The sequence below is a fragment of the Microcaecilia unicolor genome, chromosome 6, assembly GCF_901765095.1.
Source record: "Microcaecilia unicolor chromosome 6, aMicUni1.1, whole genome shotgun sequence".
Classification (NCBI taxonomy): Eukaryota; Metazoa; Chordata; class Amphibia; order Gymnophiona; family Siphonopidae; genus Microcaecilia; species Microcaecilia unicolor.
Genome location: NC_044036.1, coordinates 133,265,290 through 133,285,649, shown reverse-complemented (window position 1 = coordinate 133,285,649; position 20,360 = coordinate 133,265,290). Strand labels below are relative to the sequence as shown.

At 46.0% G+C, this 20,360-nt stretch overlaps 1 protein-coding gene across 1 annotated transcript in view; it reads left to right on the top strand.

The window, feature by feature from the left end:
- The window catches only part of FGD5 (FYVE, RhoGEF and PH domain containing 5), a 139,858-nt gene that overhangs the window by 104,464 nt on the left and 15,034 nt on the right, over positions 1–20,360 (top strand). The window contains 4 exon segments of the mRNA XM_030206261.1: positions 452–531; positions 15,760–15,859; positions 18,609–18,746; positions 19,478–19,580. Coding sequence (XP_030062121.1) covers positions 452–531; positions 15,760–15,859; positions 18,609–18,746; positions 19,478–19,580 — 421 coding nt within the window.

The following is a 20,360-nucleotide window of genomic DNA, read 5'->3' as shown; positions in this document are numbered from 1 at the left end:
GTGGCCAAGCTACAAATGAAAGGGACATGAGGTAAATCGAAATGTAATAATAAGTAGTAGTAATAGAGCCAGAGTTATACATGCAAAAGGGAGTTGAATTTGGGGATGGGGTGCACTTAAGTGCTTAAACTCAGCCACTAAACTTATTAGTTATTAATCTAGGTGGCCAGAACAGGCAGCAGGTATAACTTCAAACGTGTAAGTTACATGCTTTCATAGGTGGATGTTCCATGGCATTACCTAAACAGATGTGATTTGAAAACATTGAGCTGGATGTTTGAAATGATACATTCATTGTGTGGCTGAACATTGATTTCATGAGCTTATAGATTTTGGAAAGAAAATGGTGTGAGAAAAAGTGAAGTCAGTGATCACCATTCAAGCCTTCATATGTCCCTCCATCCCCTGCTCTGTCTCCAGTGAGAATCACTTTGCCTCCCTTGCTTTCTAGGTTAGTCGACCGATTGGTGAGAAGGCGCAGAACCTGTTGAAGGTGGAGTGCCTGGACCGCTGCCTGACCCTGTCAGCGAGGTATGAGAACTTGCAGTTCCTCCCAGATATCAAGCTGTGGATACACAGCAGCCTGGCAGACACCTGGCTCTCCTCCAAAATCAGGCATCCTTATGGCCGAGTATAAATGTTGCCAAAGTAACACACAAATTGGGGGAGGCTTTGCAGAACAGTTGTGCACTGCCTACATGTGTAAATAGCAGCAATTTCACATGTAAGTAGTGAACCCTTGTGAATGGTGACTTTTTAAAGCTATGTCCTTGTGTAGATACCCTGGGATCTATACTTTTAAAGAAGACAGGTTCTGGGTGTGGGATCACTGCATGTTAAAGGGGGGGGGTTCTAGGTGTGGGATACCTGCGTGTTAAAGGGGATGGGTTCTAGGTGTGGGATCCCTGCATTTTAAAAGGGGTTCTAGGTGCGGGATCCCTGCATTTTAAATGGGATGGGTTCGAGGTATAGGATCCCTGCATTTTAAAGGGGATGGGTTCTAGGTGTGGTTTTAGCAGTCCAAGAAAATGAGTGTTCCCACTTTACTATAGGAATACATATACACTTTAAAAACTTTCCCATCATAGGCGGTCAGTGGCCCAACTGTTTGGGGAGGCTAAAGGGGGCGGGGTTAGAGGTGGGGCCAGGGGTGGAGTTTAAATCCATAATTGTCTGATAACACACAGAAAAAAAATAAAAATAAAAGACACAATACTTTTTATTAAATTTAGTTATTAGATATGTATCATATGTCAAAGAATAAAGTGGTTGCTCAAAGCATATACTAACCGCAATCGCTCAACTGCAAAACACTATGCACAACTTTGTGCAAAAACACACTCGGAACCTTACTGTACCATAAATATTACACTGGGCAGAACCTAATACACCAATATACCACTCATACGAAAAATGCAGACCATCAACAATATGAAACAAGGGATCATAATATCACAATTCTCATGTACAGCCACAAAACACCCGAATTCATGTTTAATGTGGGATACAGGGCCATAAATAAGTAAATAAATATAAACTTTTAATGTTGAGCACCTGATTCTCAAAGTGGACATATTCCAAACACTATAATGAAAATAAAATGATCTTTTCTACCTTTGTTGTCTGATGACTTTGTTTTTCTGATCGTGCTGACCCAGTATCCGATTCTGCTGCTATCTGTCCTCTTAACTCCATTTCCAGGGCTTCCTTTCCATTTATTTCTTTATTTTCCGCCTTTCTTCTTCATTCTTGTCCTACATCTGTAAGTAAAAGCTGGGTCCTCCGCAGACTTGACTGTCCAGTGGATCCAGCTTCTGCCTATTTTCTCCATCCATGTGCAGTTTTTCTCCTCTTTTCCTTTTCCCTCATCTCATCTCCTTCCTCTCTCTTCCCTCCCCTCTATGTCCAGCAATTCCTCCTCTCTCCCTGGGCCCTGCCCTCCCATCCATGTTCCTCTCTCCCCTGCCCCCCTCCATTCACCCATATCCAGCAATTCCCCTCTCTCCCTGAGCCCTGCCCTCCCATCCATGTCCCTCTCTCCCCTGCCCCCTCCATTCATCCATATCCAGCAATTCCCCTCTCTCCCTGAGCCCTGCCCTGCCCTCCCATCCATGTTCCTCTCTCCCCTGCACCCCTCCATTCACCCATATCCAGCAATTCCCCTCGCTCCCCTCGCCCTGCCATCCCATCCATCTCCCGTCTCTCCCCTGTCCCAACTGCCCACCCTCTTCTCCCCCACAAGATCCCTTTCCTTTTTTTTTCTTTTAAATTTACCTCCGAAGTCTGGCAGCGCAGCGTCAGTGAAAGCACTCCCAGTGAAAGCGCTTCTCTTCGCTCAGTGACCCGCCTTCTTCTGACGTCATGACGGGACACTGAACGAAGGGAACGAAGAAGGCGGGACACTGAATGAAGGGAAGCGCTTTTACTGGGAGCGCTTTCACTGACGATGTTGCTGCGCTGCCGGACTGGAGGTAAATTTAAAAGAAAAAAAAGGAAAGGGATCTTGGGGGAGAGAAGAGGGTGGGCAGTTGGGACGAGTGGCGAGCCCCGGGCGGGCGGAACTGGGTCGTGTGGGCGTCGTCATCAGGATCCGATCCTGCGGCTAGGGAGGCTTAGCCTCCCCAAGCCTCTGATACCGGGCGCCTATGTTTCCCCTTCTCCCTTTATACCTGTTCTAAAACTTCTCTTTCTTTCCTAAACTTGCCTCTCTAGACCCTTTTACAGCCTGCTCAGCAGTATCTTGTTTCCTTCTAACTCCTGCTAAGTGTAAATTAGTGCCTGAAGAGAAACATTCTCCTGAGAGAAAAGAAACATGCCAGTTGTCTTCTGAGATGGGGTTTAAAGTCTGAGAGATAGTGTTGGCTCCAAACCACCTGTAATTAAAGAGTAATTGTGCTGATTCAGTAAAGCAAATTATTTCACTCTGCTCCTTCACTGGTTCCTCTTGTAAGTGTGTGTTTGCAGCCACTTTACATGTACAAGTGAGGTGACTGAAAGTTACACGTATAAAGTGTCTCGTGATGCCGCTCATCTTTGAACGTGTTTTTTTGTGAAATGGCTGCCGCTGCTGGATGTACCGGCACATAAATACGTATTTAATAATGTCTGTGTTCAGCAGAGCCTTTTGTAAAAGATTCAGGGAATTGGGAACATCCCAACGTTGATGTCCTAGCTTCGGCTTTACAGTGATTAAAAAGAATACAAAGATACAATAACCAGGACCATTTCCAGGTTCTGCGCTGGTCCGTATTGTCCCTGCTCAGATTACGTTTCCGATCTGCTTGGAGGATATTGCCATGTTTTGCTGGTTTGTAGATTCTGTTTCTCCTGGGATTAAGCGTATTTTGTTCTTGCTCCTTCTTTGTGAAAAACCTTTGGGCTTTGGGTAATATGTGTCTCTGATCTCCTGTGCAATATAGCAGCCGATGCATTTCTGTCTCTTTCTCCAGTGTTGCCTTGCATGCGATTCTGGCTTCTTGAAGCTTTACCTGCAATTTTTGATGCTCCTGTGTGCTCCTTAATTCTACATTGGGTGAGGGTCTTTCTGTGTCGTGAGGCAAGGTATTGTTAGTACTGTGTGTAGTTTCTGTGTAAGATCTATAGCAATAGGAAGTGAATTGGCATTTTAGGGCCTGATGCAATATTTGCAGTGTTGTCATTTCACAGGTAGGATTGTTGGTCTCGCATTCTTGTAGTCCCGTGCTGTTTTTTTTCCTCTAACATTAGCAGCTCTGCTTAGACCCTCCACTTCATTAACGTCACATTGCTTTCAAATAATACCTCTCTCCTCAAAGTGCCTTCACCTCCAAACCCCCTTCACTTCCCCCAGACTCTGGCTGAGTTTTTTCATGATAAGGTTCACAAGATTAAACTTGAATTCTCAACCAGGTCACCTCCACCGCTCCTTCCCTTAGTCCATTCTCTCAACCCTCCAACCCCTGCCTCCTTTTCTTCCTTTTCTGAAATCACTGAAGAGGAAACTACACATCTTCTTTCCTCCTCAAAACTAACTACCTGTTCCTCTGATCCTATTCCCACCCATCTACTTAACACTATCTCTCCTACTGTCATCCCGTTTCTGTCATATCCTCAATCTTTCACTGTCCACTGCGACTGTTCCTGATGCCTTCAAACATGCCGTAGTCACACCACTCCTTAAAAAACCTTCATTGGACCCTACCTGTCCTTCCAACTATCGCCCCATCTCCCTCCTCCCTTTCCTATCCAAGATACTTGAACGTGCTGTTCACCGCCGTTGCCTTGACTTTCTTTCATCTCAAGCTATTCTTGATCCACTTCAATCTGGCTTTCGCCCCCTTCATTCAACTGAAACAACGCTTGCTAAAGTCTCCAATGATCTGTTCCTAGCCAGATCCAAAGGTCTCTATTCTATCCTCATCCTTCTCGATCTATCTGCTGCTTTGACACTGTTGATCACAGCCTGCTCCTTGATACGCTGTCCTCACTTGGATTTCAGGGTTCTGTTCTTTCCTGGTTTTCTTCTTATCTCTCCCAGCGTACCTTTTAGTGTATACTCTAGTGGATCCTCTTCTACTTCTGTCCCACTGTCAGTTGGTGTACCTCAGGGATCTGTCCTGGGACCTCTTCTTTTCTCCATCTATACTTCTTCCCTTGGTACTCTGATCTCATCCCATGGTTTTCAGTATCATCTTTACGCTGATGACTCCAGATCTACCTCTCCACACCAGAAATCTCAGCCGAAACCCAGGCCAAAGTATCAGCCTGCCTGTCTGACGTGGAGGGGCATAATCGAATGCGAACGCCTATCTCCATGGGCGTCTATGTCCAAAAACAGATACGTGAAGAGGCGGGACAGACCGTATTTTCGAAAAAATGGACGTTTTTCAGCTGGGCGTTTGTTTTTTTTTTTTTTAGTGATAATGGAAACTAAAAATGCCCAGCTCAAAAACGTCCTAATCCAAGCCATTTGGTTGTGGGAGGGGCCACAATTCGTAGTACACTCATCCCCCTGACATGCCAGGACACCAGCTGGGCACCCTAGAGGTCAGTGTGGTGGACTTCAGACAACGCTCCCACATGCATAGCTCCCTTACCACGGGTGCTGAGTCCCCAACCCCCCTCCCCCAAAACCCACTACCCACAAATGTACAACACTACCATAGCTTTTAGGGGTGAAGGGGGCACCTACATGTGGGTACAGTGGGTTTTGCAGACCTCCCATTTACCAGCACAAGTGTTACAGGTAGGGGGGGGATGGGCCTGGATCCGCCAGGCTGAAGTGCACTGCGGTACCCACTAAAAGTGCTCCAGGGACCTGCATACACGCAGGCCTCTAGGACTTGTTGCTGCTATATAACATTGGCACACCAGTTGACACCTGAAGACTAATCTCTCTGAAAACGTCCTTTATTGGAATAAGCACGCTTACTCACAGTTAACTGCAGATCAGAGGTTGTGCCCCACTGGCATCGAGTCTCCCTGGTAGGGTACTGAGATGAGCAGTAGGTCAGAGCTGGCAGAATGCTGTACAATGCCCTCTTTCAGCCACATTCAAGGTAAGAACTAAGTTCTGTAGCGTGGCTAACACGTGAAAGGGATCTAAAACTGGCTTACAAAAATGGCCACTACCTCATGGACTACCGGAAACAAAACAGGGCACACTCTGACCCAGTAAGCAGGGGGAAAAGCACCATGGAAGTAGAGCCTACCAACTACCAACATCGTGAGCATTTGCCACAAGCTAGTGAAATCACGGAGCCCAATACCCTACACCCACCACAATGCATTGCTGATGTGACTCTGCAGTGCCCTTAACAGAAAAGGTGTCACACTCACCCGAGAGCCACATCAGAACCAGGGAAAGGCTGTCACAGGATAGAACACATTCTGCTGTCATGGAGGTGGGTACGGCATTTGAGGCTGGCATAGAGGCTGGAAAAAAAGTTTTTAAAGTGGTTTTTTTTTTGGTGGGAGGGGGTTAGTGACCACTGGGGGAGTCCGGGGAGGTCATCCCCGATTCTCTCCAGTGGTCATCTGGTCAGTTGGGGCACTTTTTTGGGACCTGTTCGTGAAAAAAAAAGGGTCCAAAAAAGAGACCCAAAATCGCAGTACATAAGTACATAAGTACATAAGTAGTGCCATACTGGGAAAGACCAAAGGTCCATCTAGCCCAGCATCCTGTCACCGACAGTGGCCAATCCAGGTCAAGGGCACCTGGCACGCTCCCCAAACGTAAAAACATTCCAGACAAGTTATACCTAAAAATGAGGAATTTTTCCAGTCCATTTAATAGCGGTCTATGGACTTGTCCTTTAGGAATCTATCTAACCCCTTTTTAAACTCCGTCAAGCTAACCGCCCGTACCACATTCTCCGGCAATGAATTCCAGAGTCTAATTACACGTTGGGTGAAGAAAAATTTTCTCCGATTCGTTTTAAATTTACCACACTGTAGCTTCAACTCATGCCCTCTAGTCCTAGTATTTTTGGATAGCGTGAACAGTCGCTTCACATCCACCCGATCCATTCCACTCATTATTTTATACACTTCTATCATATCTCCCCTCAGCCGTCTCTTCTCCAAGCTGAAAAGCCCTAGCCTTCTCAGCCTCTCTTCATAGGAAAGTCGTCCCATCCCCACTATCATTTTCGTCGCCCTTCGCTGTACCTTTTCCAATTCTACTATATCTTTTTTGAGATACGGAGACCAGTACTGAACACAATACTCCAGGTGCGGTCGCACCATGGAGCGATACAACGGCATTATAACATCCGCACACCTGGACTCCATACCCTTCCTAATAACACCCAACATTCTATTCGCTTTCCTAGCCGCAGCAGCACACTGAGCAGAAGGTTTCAGCGTATCATCGACGACGACACCCAGATCCCTTTCTTGATCCGTAACTCCTAACGCGGAACCTTGCAAGACGTAGCTATAATTCGGGTTCCTCTTACCCACATGCATCACTTTGCACTTGTCAACATTGAACTTCATCTGCCACTTGCACGCCCATTCTCCCAGTCTCGCAAGGTCCTCCTGTAATCGTTCACATTCCTCCTGCGACTTGACGACCCTGAATAATTTTGTGTCATCGGCGAATTTAATTACCTCACTAGTTATTCCCATCTCTAGGTCATTTATAAATACATTAAAAAGCAACGGACCCAGCACAGACCCCTGCGGGACCCCACTAACTACCCTCCTCCACTGAGAATACTGGCCACGCAATCCTACTCTCTGCTTCCTATCTTTCAACCAGTTCTTAATCCATAATAATACCCTACCTCCGATTCCATGACTCTGCAATTTCTTCAGGAGTCTTTCGTGCGGCACTTTGTCAAACGCCTTCTGAAAATCCAGATATACAATATCAACCGGCTCCCCATTGTCCACATGTTTGCTTACCCCCTCAAAAAAATGCATTAGATTGGTGAGGCAAGACTTCCCTTCACTAAATCCGTGCTGACTTTGTCTCATCAGTCCATGTTTTTGTATATGCTCTGCAATTTTATTCTTAATAATAGCCTCCACCATCTTGCCCGGCACCGACGTCAGACTCACCGGTCTATAATTTCCCGGATCTCCTCTGGAACCTTTCTTAAAAATCGGAGTAACATTGGCTACCCTCCAGTCTTCCGGTATTACACTCGATTTTAGGGACAGATTGCATATTTCTAACAGTAGCTCCGCAAGTTCATTTTTTAGTTCTATTAATACTCTGGGATGAATACCATCAGGTCCCGGTGATTTACTACTCTTCAGCTTGCTGAACTGACCCATTACATCCTCCAAGGTTACAGAGAATTTGTTTAGTTTCTCCGACTCCCCCGCTTCAAATATTCTTTCCGGCACCGGTGTCCCCCCCAAATCCTCCTCGGTGAAGACCGAAGCAAAGAATTCATTTAATTTCTCCGCTACGGCTTTGTCCTCCTTGATCGCCCCTTTAACACCATTTTCGTCCAGCGGCCCAACCGACTCTTTGGCCGGTTTTTTTTTTTTTTTCAATTATCAGCTAAAGACGCTCATCTCTCCTTGGCCGATAACCACGCCCCAGTTCCGCCTACACCACGCCTCCAACATGCCCCCGTCAACTTTACCCGTTTCCGCGACGGATTGCAGTTGGAAACGCCCAAAATCGGCTTTCGATTATACCAATTTGGGCGCCCACGGGAGAAAGATGCCCATCTCCCGATCTGGGTCGCAATATAGGCGATTATAAGCTGGATTGCTGCCTGGATGTCTCAGCACCATCTGAAACTAAACATGACCAAGACTGAGCTTCTTATCTTTCCCCCTAAACCAACCTCTCCTCCTCCTCCCCCATTCTCTATTTCTGTGGATAACACTCTCATCCTTCCTGTCTCGTCAGCTCGTAACCTTGGGGTCATCTTTGACTCCTCCCTCTCCTTCTCTGCACATATTCAACAGACTGCTAAAACCTGTCATTTCTTTCTCTATAATATCAGCAAAATTTGCCCTTTCCTTTCTGAGCACACTACCAGAACCCTCATCCACGCTCTTATCACCTCTCGCTTAGACTATTGCAACTTGCTTCTCACAGGTCTCCCACTTAACCATCTCTCTCCTCTTCAATCTGTTCAAAATTCTGCTGCACGACTAATATTCCGCCAGGGTCGTTATGCTCATATTAGCCCTCTCCTCAAGTCACTTCACTGGCTTCCTATCCGTTTCCGCATACAGTTCAGACTCCTCTTATTTACCTATAAGTGCATTCACTCTGCAGCTCCTCAGTGCCTCTCCACTCTCATCTCTCCCTACATTCCTCCCCGGGAACTCCGTTCACTGGGTAAATCTCTCTTATCTCTTGTTTGTCCTGTTTGTCTGTCCTAATTAGATTGTAAGCTCTGTCGAGCAGGGACTGTCTCTTCATGTTCAAGTGTACAGCGCTGCGTACATCTAGTAGCGCTATAGAAATGATAAGTAGTAGTAATACCTCATTTATTTAGCCTTTCTTGCACTAACTGGGTAAGACAGAGGTGTTGGGGAAATAAAAGTAGCTGGCTGGACTGAGCTGTGAAGGCTGCCTTTCTACAGGAAAGTTTGCATTCTGCAAAGTCCTTGGGTACATTCTAGGCACAGTCTTTGCATCACTTTTCCAAGTGGACGTTTGTAGAGAATAATTTACATTGCATTTTCAAGTTTATGCCTGTTATTTTCCCCATCTTGAAGGAGGGAAAAGATGTGGATTGGACAGGTGGACACTTTTCAGACAGTCCTTTTACCCATGATTTTCTCTTTTCAGCCTCTGAAAGGGTCTTACTGAGGGGCCGATGCTCAAATGTTGCCCGCGGGCGTTTAGATCTGCAGTTGAAGTTATTGATTTTGAAATAGCGAGCAATGCTCAAAGGAAATCGCATGCAAATGAGCTGCACGCAATTTCAGCAAGCAGCTCGGAAGGGAAAGCACCTAGCACATGCGCAGAACAGTCACTCACTAAGCATCGATGCTATATGCATGCCTAAGGAAAAAAAAAAGCCACAACCACGTCATAGCTGTGTGTCCTAGGCATGCATCATACACATCCATCGGAAAAGCGCTGAATGGTTCCATGAGAACTTCCATGCCCCGGGGACTTTATTGTTTATATGTGCATGTATGAAAGCCGTGCGCAGCTTTTTTTTTTCCAGCTGCAAGTGCTTTGGATACGGCTCCACAACATGCTTCAGCCTTTTTTCTTTGTCCCATGATCGCATTTTCACAGTGCTGTTATGTGTGGGACACACACACATGGCATATTTAACACACACACTTGCAAACACAATTAAAATAGGACAGCAGACTGCTTCACCAAGAAGTTGCCAGCTCCAGATTTCCTGGAAAAGTTTGCAAGTTAAAGGTAGACGCTCCTTTCTGCGCATCGTTCGGAAACGGCTGTGCATTGCTTGGAATGCTCATTTTAATACTAATCAGCTCATTGTGATACATTTGCATAGGATTATCGTTGGCTGCTACCGCAAACGGTCAGATCCCCTTTGTGCATTATTCGCCGAATAACGTGAACACTAAACTTGCTAGAACCAGTCTAAATCAGACGTTCCTAGCACAGTAAGCTTTGTGCATCGGCCCCCGAGTGTCATGTACCACTGCCTCCCAGCAGAAGCTCCTTCCAAGAAGAACTGACAATTCAAAAGCATAATATACACCCATTATGCACACTTATAGAAAAGCGGATTCTTTCATTTGATCTTTTTTTCATGTGTCCAACTTTTTAACAGGAAGAAAGCTAGTTTACTGGGGTGCTCCCTGGTTCTAGTCCTATTAGCAAGAGACTGCAACTGTTCCCTGTCAACTTGTTACACCGCTACCTGATTTAATGACCTTTAGTCTCATGTCTCCTCTCCAAACTAAAGAACCCGAACCCTCTCTTTTCTCGAAAGAAGGGAGAATCAGGCAGCGTTTCTCTTTAGTTGTTCTAGACCCTTTTACAGTCTGCTTAGCAGTATTGCATTTCCTTCTGACTCCTGCTAAGTGTAAATTAGTACATGAAGAGAGATCCTCAGGAGGGAAGAGAAGCAAATGGCGAATATCTTCTGTCTGAGAAGGGGTTTAAAGTCTGAGGAAGTGTCGTGGGGAGGGACTCGCACCTGTAACTGCAGCAGTTCTGGAGCTCAGACGCTGCCTCCTGCTGCTCTTTCAGGGAGCCAGAGTACCTCACTATTCCCCCGCCCCTTCCCTCCTCACACCAGTCCAGTTAATACCATATCAGTACCAGTTAGCTTTTGTCTTAGCGTCAGTGCTTGTATCAGCCCAGGTCTTATAACACACAGTTATTCTTCTTCCTTCTCCTCTTTCTGTTCCATTATCCTTTTTCACCAGTGAAGTGGAAGCTCATCCTGTGACTAAATCTGCCTCTCTCCCATTCAGCTGAGCTGATTAAAGGTTATGTTGCTTTTGTAAGTCCAGTAGAAAAGTGTTTACAGATCTTTATTTCAAGTGGGTTAACCATGAACCTCAGAACTTTATCAAAGAGACCTGGGTCAGAGTGGTACCCTGTGGGCGACTCAGTCTTCATAGATCACGTTCCCAGTCCTTAAGCCACTGGCATATGGAAGGAATTAATCCAGCTCATAGGCTCAGGGTGGTGGGGAGACTCCTCAGTCAGCTGAAGGAGGTAACTGACGTTCAGAAGCCCTGCGCTGTTCCAAACAGCGCTCTAAAAATACTGCTGGATCCAATGGTAGCTGTCATTTAAACATGTAATTACTGAATCTGCAGCAATAAAACATTGTTGATTTCCTCTATCATTGTCACAGTGGCCAACCCAAGTGTTTGTGACCTGAATTGGCCACTATTGGAAACAGAATACATAAGAACATAGGACTAGCCATACTGGGTCAGACCAGTGGTCCATCTAGCCCAGTATCCTGTTTCCAGCAGTGGCCAAGCCAGGTCACAAGTACCTGGTAGAAACCCAAATCATGGCAATACTCTATGCTACCAGTCCCAGGCAAGCAGTTGCTTCCCCATGACTATCTCAATAGCAGACGATGGACATTTCATCCAGGAACTTGTCCAAACCTTTTTTAAATCCAGATACACTAACTGCTGTTACTACATCCTCCAGCAAAGAGTTCCAAAGCTTAACTATTCGTTGAGTGAAAAAAATGTTTCCTCGTATTTGTTTTAAAAGTATTTCCATGTAACTTCCTTGAGTGTCCTCTAGTCATTGTACATTTGGAACAAGTAAATAGTCGATTTACTTCTACTTCTTGTACACCACTCAGGATTTTGTAGACCTCGATTATATCTCCCCCATCTGTCTCTTTTCCAAGCTGAAGATCCCTAACCTTTTTAGCCTTTCCTCATACGAGAGGAGTTCATCCCCTTTATCATTTTGGTCACTCTTCTTTGAACCTTTTCTAATTCCGCTATATCTTTTTTGAGATATGGCGACCAGAACTGAACGCAATACTCAAGGTGAGGTTGCACCATGGAACGATACAGAGGCTAGATGGACCATTGGTCTGACCCAGTATGGCTGGCTATTCATATGTTCTTAACTTGTGATAGTTAACCATGAAATAAATAAATGAGTAGTGACATCTAGTGGCCAATCAGAAAACTGCAAAGCTGGGCATTCAGTGATGACGTTTATCTCGGCTTAGCCTAAGCCAGTGGTTCCCAAACTGTGGGTCAGGATTAGGGTTGCCAACTGGATCGAGATTCACCTGACAGGGTTGATCTAGTCTTGGGCTTACCCCAGTGCATGCAAAGATTTGTAGCCAGGCTTTTCTTAGGGAATCCAATGGGGAAGTTAGTGCCACAAGTCCCTGAATGCAATGGGGTAAGGTCATGAATGGATCAGCCCTGTTGGGAGAATCTAGATCTAGTTGGCAACCCTAGTCAGGATCTCAAATGCCCTCGCTCTAGCCCTAAACTGTGACCAGTAGTGGCAGTTGGCATGGGGCCAGTAAGTCGGTAGATTTTGCCTTAATTTTAGCTAACCATCAAATTATTCCAACCAGTGGCGTAGCCAGACCTGACATTTTGGGTGGGCCCAGAGCTAATATGGGTGGGCACTATGTATACAGGTATGAATAGTGTTTCTTGGGATAATGCCTTTGAATGCACTTGATGATTGAATTACTACTACTACTTATTTCTCTAGCGCTACTAGACGTATGCAGCGCTGTACAGTTGAACATGAAGAGACAGTCCTTGCTCGACAGAGCTTACAATCGAATTAGGACAGACAAACAGGACAAACAAGAGAAGGAAATATTAAAGTGAGGATGATAAAATAAGGGTTCTGAACAAGTGAATAAGGGTTAGGAGTTTAATGCAGCATCAAAAAGGTGGGCTTTTAGCTTAGATTTGAAGATAGCCAGAAATGGAGCTTGACGTACCAGCTCAGAAAGTCTATTCCAGGCATATGGTGCAGCAAGATAAAAGGAACGGAGTCTGGAGTTAGCAGTGGAGCAGAAGGGTCCAGATAAGAGGGATTTACCCAGTGAATGGAGTTTCCTGGGAGGAATGTAGGAAGAGATGAGAGTGGAGAGGTACTGAGGAGCTGCAGAGTGAATGCACTTTAGGTCAATAAGAGGAGTCTGAACTGTATGCGGAAACGGATAGGAAGCCAGTGAAGTGACTTCAGGAGAGAGTTAATATGAGCATAACGACCCTGGCGGAATATTAGTCATGCAGCAGAATTTTGAACAGATTGAAGAAGAGAGAGATGGCTAAGTGGGAGACCTGCGAGAAGCAAGTTGTAATAGTCTAAGCGAGAGGTGATAAGAGTGTAGATAAGGGTTCTGGTAGTGTGCTCAGAAAGGAAAGGGCGAATTTTGGTGATATTATAGAGACATCCAGGCAGCAATGTCAGACAGGCAGGCTGATGCTTTGGCCTGGATTCCTGCTGAGATTTCTGGTGTGGAGAGGTAGATCTTGGAGTTAGTTCTAAATAGTCTGCCCAACAGCTGCTCTGCTTCAACATAAACTTGACCAGATATAAGTCTACAATAATGGCAAACATTTCAACACACAAGACAGGATCCTGCAATATAATTACAGCAATGGCTTATATCCTTCAAACTCTGCTTTATCACAAATGTAAATGCCTGATTAATCAAAACAGTTAAATACCTTGGAGTCCAGCATCAGCCCTTCCCTTCCCTACCCCCATCCATCCCAGTAGCCCAGCATTAGTCCTTCCCTTCCCCACCATCCATCACATAGGTAGGCATCAGCCCTACCCTGCCCAGCATCAGCCCTTTCCTACCCCCTACCCATCTCTCCATGGTCAGGCATCTCCCCCCCCACCCCTCCACCCTGAAGCCCACCAGAATTAAGTATAAGACATTTCGGGGGGGGGGGGGGTTGTTTTTTTTTTTTAATTTCCTGTGCACTGCAGAGCCCACCTCCACCCAAAAACCCACCTGCATTAAGTTTAAAACTTTTTTTTAAACCCCACTGAAAAACTCACAACATGAAAAATATATATAGCTTTTTAAAATTTTAACCTAGGTGCTATTAAAATGTATTGTTGGTGGGTTTCTGGGTGGAGGTGGGCTCTTCACTGCCTAGGGAGAAAAAGGTATATTTTTCCACCAGCAAGCATTACACTAAGTACACATTAAAAATTTTTTATTTTACCTGGGCTTAGACGGCTGGGCTTGCCTTGCAGATGGTGGAGACCGAGCATTGTGCTTCATGTGTGCTGGCTCCTGTGTTATGGGGCTGCAGGGGAATGCTGAGGCCTGGGTGGATCAACAAAAGGCTGATCCTGATCCAGCGACGCCACTTTAGGGGATCCACGGTCCGCAATAGCAGCGATACCGGCAGCAGCCGGAAGCCTTTCCTGTGTGCCACTGTGGCGTCTTTGTGTGCATGGGGAGGAGGCGGGGTTCAGGCAAGACAAGGCAGAGAGAGTGAAACTGGATGGTTGGACTTGGAGGAAGGGCAGTAGGCGTGTTGCGCCGCGCTACGACAGCCAATGTACGATGGACTTCTGGATCAGGATCTATCGGGTGCTCTATTAAAAAAAAAAAAAAAAAGTTGGTACTGTGGAGGAGGACCAGAGGAAAGCTTCTGGCTGTAGTGCAGGCTGCATAATAGTATGTGGTTGAGCCACGGCGGAAAGGCTGTGTACTCCCACTGTTAACCTAAGCCTATCAGGATAAATTGGGCGGGCCTGAGCTCAGATTGGGTCCCGTAGCTACGCCCCTGATTCCAACTGACTCTGTACCACACATCTTGTTCCCATCATATATCTGTTCTTGGTGCCTCAGCTATATGGTAAGCCGTATTGTAGAAAATCTTTAGATCATATCTATGTTAGTTGAATGCTCTAATGCTTATTAGGTGTATCATTAGTATTATGCTAACATTGTATTATATCTCTGGTATTTGAATTCCAGTGCTTTTAAATGTGTATATTTTTGATACCGTTTCATGGTAATTCTATTATTAGGTTTCAATTTACTGTTTTCAAGTTTACCTCATGTATTGTATTTATGTTTATTCTTGGTTATTTTGCTATTGTTATGCTGTTAACAAAATTGTAAGTTTTTAAGTGGAGGAGTGGCCTAGTGGTTAGAGCACTAGTCTTGCAATCCAGAGGTGGCCGGTTCAAATCCCACTACTGCTCCTTGTGATCTTGGGCAAGTCACTTAACCCTCCATTGCCTCAGGTACAAACTTTGATTGTGAGCCCTCCTGGGACAGAGAAATATCCAGTGTACCTGAATGTAACTCACCTTGAGCTACTACTGAAAACTTGTGAGTAAAATACAAATAAAATAACTGTACTGGCTGTATACCACCTTGGATGAATCTCTTCATAAAGGCAGTTAATAAATCCCAATAAATAAATACATGTTTACAGACCCTGTTCCCACCTTCCTGTCAGACTGAAACCCCATATAGGGTACTGGGGTCTGAGTACATTGAAATGCAGGTTCCTCTGCCGATGCCTTTGTATAATGAGGGAAAGAGGAAGCGAATGAGAGAGTAGGGACCAGAGATCTGTTTTGTTTTCATTTGGGGTAACATGAATTTTTATGTTAAAATGGGGTCACATTGGGTAAAGGTTTGAAAAGCACTGGGCTCTGCTAAGCAGGTAGAAATTGTTAGGTGTATAGCTAAATTTGCAATGGTTTCAACTCTTAAGATGTTTTAGTTACTTTGACAGTGTTTGCATTGGGCGGCTCTTGTGTTAGGGCAATAATCAGAAGTAAAAATCATAATTGTGAACCAAGGCTTCTCTGGGCACTCTGTATTACTGTCTAATGACCTGGAGCTGCGTTTCCTTTCACAGTTCCTGCTCGGAAAGGGATGAGTGGTACAGCACCATCAACAGGACAGTCCTGGAGTACTACCAATCCCACAATGCACTGGGCTATCACACCAGCATGGAGGTAAATGTGTGTCCCAGCTGAGCAGAGCATTTTGGATAATGCAGATCACGCTGCCACTGCTTGTTACCTTTGGGGAGGTACTTTCAGTTAGGGTTACCATATTTTGTCCTCTGAAAAAGAGGACACATGTCACGCCCCGCCCACACCACTTCCCTTTCGAATCCTCATTTCGCCCCCGTCACCTCCCCTCCCCTCCCCTTCAAAATGGCTGCCGAGAGTTGAAGCAGCCTTGCGAGACTTCAACTCTTGGCAGCCATTTTGAATCCCCAGCCGAGACCGAGTCGAAGGATGAAGGGCAAGGCAGTGCTCCGGGCAGGAAAGAGGGGCGGGCTCTTTCCTGCCCCGAAGATGTCACCGCTAGACCACCAAGGCAAATAAAGAAAGGGGAGAGGAGACCCACGGCGCCTCTCGCCCGCCCGTTTGTCCAGAAATCCAGACAAATGTGCGTGCGGGCAAAACCCGCCGGACGCCCCGGACATGCCCTCAAAAAGAGGACATGTCCGGGGAAATCCGGACGAATGGTAACCCTACCAATGTTTAACTTCTATTTAATTTCAATATATTCCATCTTTACAACACTAGGATTCCCAAGGCCAGATTACAACAACAGTTACGATGAACCCATCAGGAAACAGGATATCCTCACCGTAATTTGGCCATCTGTATTGTATAGAACAGTGTCGAAAAATTAGAACAAAATACAGAGTTTATAACTGCTTTTTCTACCAGCTACAATAATTTATTTTAAGCTGTTTAAGGGGGTCTTTTACTAAGGCGCACTCACGTTTTTAGTGCGCACTAAACGTTAGAGGTGCCCATAGGAATACATTGGTGTCTCTAATGTTTAGTGCTTGCCTGTTTTTAGCGAGTGCTAAAAACATGAGCGCAACTTATTAAAAGACCCCCTTAGTGATTTTCAATTTTTATTTCATGATGTAAATATCTAGATATGGAAAGCTTTCAATAAATTAAAAAGCAGTCATAATTAGTAAAAATATATATATTTTTCTCCACCTTTTAAAGCACTGTCTATACAACTCAAACAGCTTTAGACTTTTTACACGAATAGGCAGTCCGTTATTTCTACTACTAATCTTTTGCTGTTGTTTTGTGTGAACTAAAATGGCGGCAAGCTCCGCCTACTGGCTTCAGCCCATATAATGGACTAGGCTCACTCCGTCGCCTGTTTTCATCCAACCTCCTTGTTAGAGGGTGGTTTGAGTTGACGCGCTCTCCTGTAGCAGCTCTCCGATAGGCTCTAGGCAAGGGAGATGGGGGAATGTGAAGCAGCTGGGAAAGGTCTAGGAAAAGTGTCGAGCGACTGTCCCACTCTCATTTGAGCAAGGTAGAGTAGGTAGTAGTAGTTAGGTAAAAAATCAGCAACTGGCAAGCTGGTGAAAGTCCCTTCAGAAGCACAGCACACTACCGACCCCAGTCAGCACTCACCTGCACAGCATAGCGCCGAGCAGCAGTAACAGCGATAGCGGCCGCAGTCTCTGGACCGTCACTCGGCAAGCACCCCACATTGTTCGAATAGCGGACAACTTGGGACAAGGCTGGCAGTAGCACTGAAGCGCTGCACTGCGCCTGCCTGCGTGCAGGACGGAGGGCGGGACTCGGAGGGAGGATCATCATTACAAGTAACATCAGCTGACTGGGGCGGGCTGGCTAGCAGTGCACACGCACGGACACTGCCGCACGTTGCGTGCATGCATAGGAGGACAACGGATGGGAGGAGTCTCAGGAGTCTCGGAGAAACCCGGACAAAGCCAGAAAATTAAGAAATCCGCCCGGACTCCCCACGGCGCCCTCAAAAAGAGGATATGTCCGGGGAAATCCGGACGAATGGTAACCCTACTTTCAGTCTAATAGACTTCATGGTAGGCAAGAGGCTGTGCTCTTACAGTACAACCCAACACACATATGACGCTCTAGGTTATCAGAGACCAACTGAACCAGTCCTGCATTCAGTAGGGTAAAACCAGGACTCTGGAACTACCTAGTAACCCTATAATTAAAAACATTCATTCTTCAAAGTGCTTTGGTGCAGGACTTTAGTTTTTGTTTTCATTGAAGGAAGTATTTATGGAATTTATCATTATACAATGAATGGCATATAACTGGAGAGAGGGGAGGGGGTTACACACATGTGTAACACGCACTGTAGGTAGCCATATGGGTATGTCTTCTTGCCTGTGAGCATGTGGGGCCCTGGTCTCTTGCAATGTTATGGCAAGGGCTGCAGGATTTGCCCTTGCAGTTTAACATCACAGTACTAAGAGTATACCAGGGACTGATGCACTGCATGGTTGGCACACTTGTTGCATCTCCTTCCCTCCCTCCCTCTCACTGTTTGGTCCGTGCCATAAGAAGGACAGCAGTGGAGCCTCAGCCACTTTGTCCTCTGCTGCCAAGACCAGCTAGCAGTTGAACGGTGTAGACTGAAAAGGGGGTATAAAATGGGGGAAGACTTGGACAGCTGTGATTGTAGCCCAATAAAGGCAAAGAAATGGGAGGAAAGGGCTGTGCTGAAGAAAAGGGCTTGCCTTCATCCCTGATCTACCCAGGGCCTGTGGCCTCTCTTCCTTCGTTGTGCCTCCAGCGATTTTTCAAATGAAATGGGATGTGGAGAGTAGAAACACATTCCCTGCTGGTCTCTCTGCCCCTCCACCACCCCCAACCAAACAATACTGAAGGTTATCTTCACTTGGTGAATTCCTTCTTGCTTTCTGTGTCTTGGCTTTTACAGGTGAAGGAGAAGTTGGGGGGATCTCTAGGGGAGAAACCCCCAACCTTGATCCCAGTGTCCCATGTGATGATGTGTATGAACTGCGGCTGTGATTTCAAACTGACCCTGAGACGGCACCATTGCCATGCCTGCGGGAAGGTAAGAAAAATTGGCTGCCCAGATCCTTGTGCCAGGAGACTTTTTGGCAAGTCCTGGTTCTGAACTTCCTTCCCAAAGCACTGTAGTCCTTGATTTTACCCAGTTCCTGTAATGTATCAGAATAGTAACATAGTAGACCTGCACGGCCCATCCAGTCTGGCACTGGCCCAAAATCTCACTCCTGGAGGTGGGTAACTTGGAAGCGCTACTAATAATACAAGGATAAGTGAAGCAGATAGGACTCAGCACAGAGGTTTGGTAAATAAGCATAAAAGCACATTCATTCAGTCAGTTGCATGCCTGGGCCACCAAAATTTCCTCTGAGCCCCTGGTTTTACTGGTGGAGTCCCCAACCCCCACCAGCTGAATGAAGCCTTGTCCAGCACCGGTCTCCGAGGACACCATGTTGCCTGCCCTGCTCTCTCTTCCCCTCACTAAAAAGAGCAGGCAGGACGTGAGGGGAAGACAGAGCAGGGCAGACAATGCTTCAGCTGGTAGGGGTTGGGGACCCCTGCCAGCCAAGGTATTTGCTGCGGCAGTGGGTGGGAAGCAGCAGGCTGATGGCAGACCAAAATGTGCCCCCCACCTTGGGCTCTGGCCCCCTCCCACCACGACGTATGGCTACGCCCCTGCTGCTCACACTGTATAGTATCTGGAAACCTGTTACGAGACCATAAACACTACAGCAATGCCATTCACTGTTCTAATATGAGAACAATGTTTCTATGCAGATCATATGTCGAAACTGCTCCAGACACAAATATCCTCTCAAGTACCTGAAGGATCGCATAGCAAAAGTTTGTGACAGCTGTTACGCTGAGCTGAGAAAAAGAGGTAATAACACAGATGTTAAGTGCACATTAATGCAGATCTCTCATTGTTAACCTCCACCAGGGCCAGCGTAAGTGCTAGGCGGTTGCCTAAGAGATGCCAAAGAGCGGCTACAGTGAAAGCAAAACGATAGGTCCAGACGTTCCCACAGACTCAAAGAACCACCAGTGGGTGCTTCTGTACTTCCACACATTTTAACAAGATGACTTCAGGAGAGATGGTATTGGGATGATCATAATTGAGTTTAATTATCAAAATTTGAGGGGGAGGGGTGGAGGAGTCTAGCGGCCTAAAGTTAATTGAGGGGGGCGCAAGGCTAAAGGTTCACTTGGGGAGCCTAATGACCTTGCAGTTGGGCTTACTCAGCTGGAGACCTCTTGCGTTCCAGGCTGGGCTGGGCTCTTGCTGGTTCCTGGGGTCCTGAGATTCCCTGCTTCCTAGCATTTTCTGAGGCATGGGTTGGGCTGGGGTCTCTCTGCTTCTCTGAGGGACAGACTAAGCTGGGGTCTTCCTGGTTCCTGGCTGGACTTGGATTTATTGCTTTCTAGCATTTTTCTGATTGCAGGATGGGCTGGGGAATTTCTGGGGCCTTGGGACTGGAGCTGCAGTATTGGTAACTTATCTGCAGGAGTCCAAAATCTGCTAAATGTTCATTGGGATTTATTTACCGCCTTTTTGAAGGAATTCACTCAAAGCCGTGTACAGCAAGAATAAGTCAAACATAAACAATAGACAATTACAGTAGTAAAAATATTCAAATAACAATACAAAGTATGTCATAGT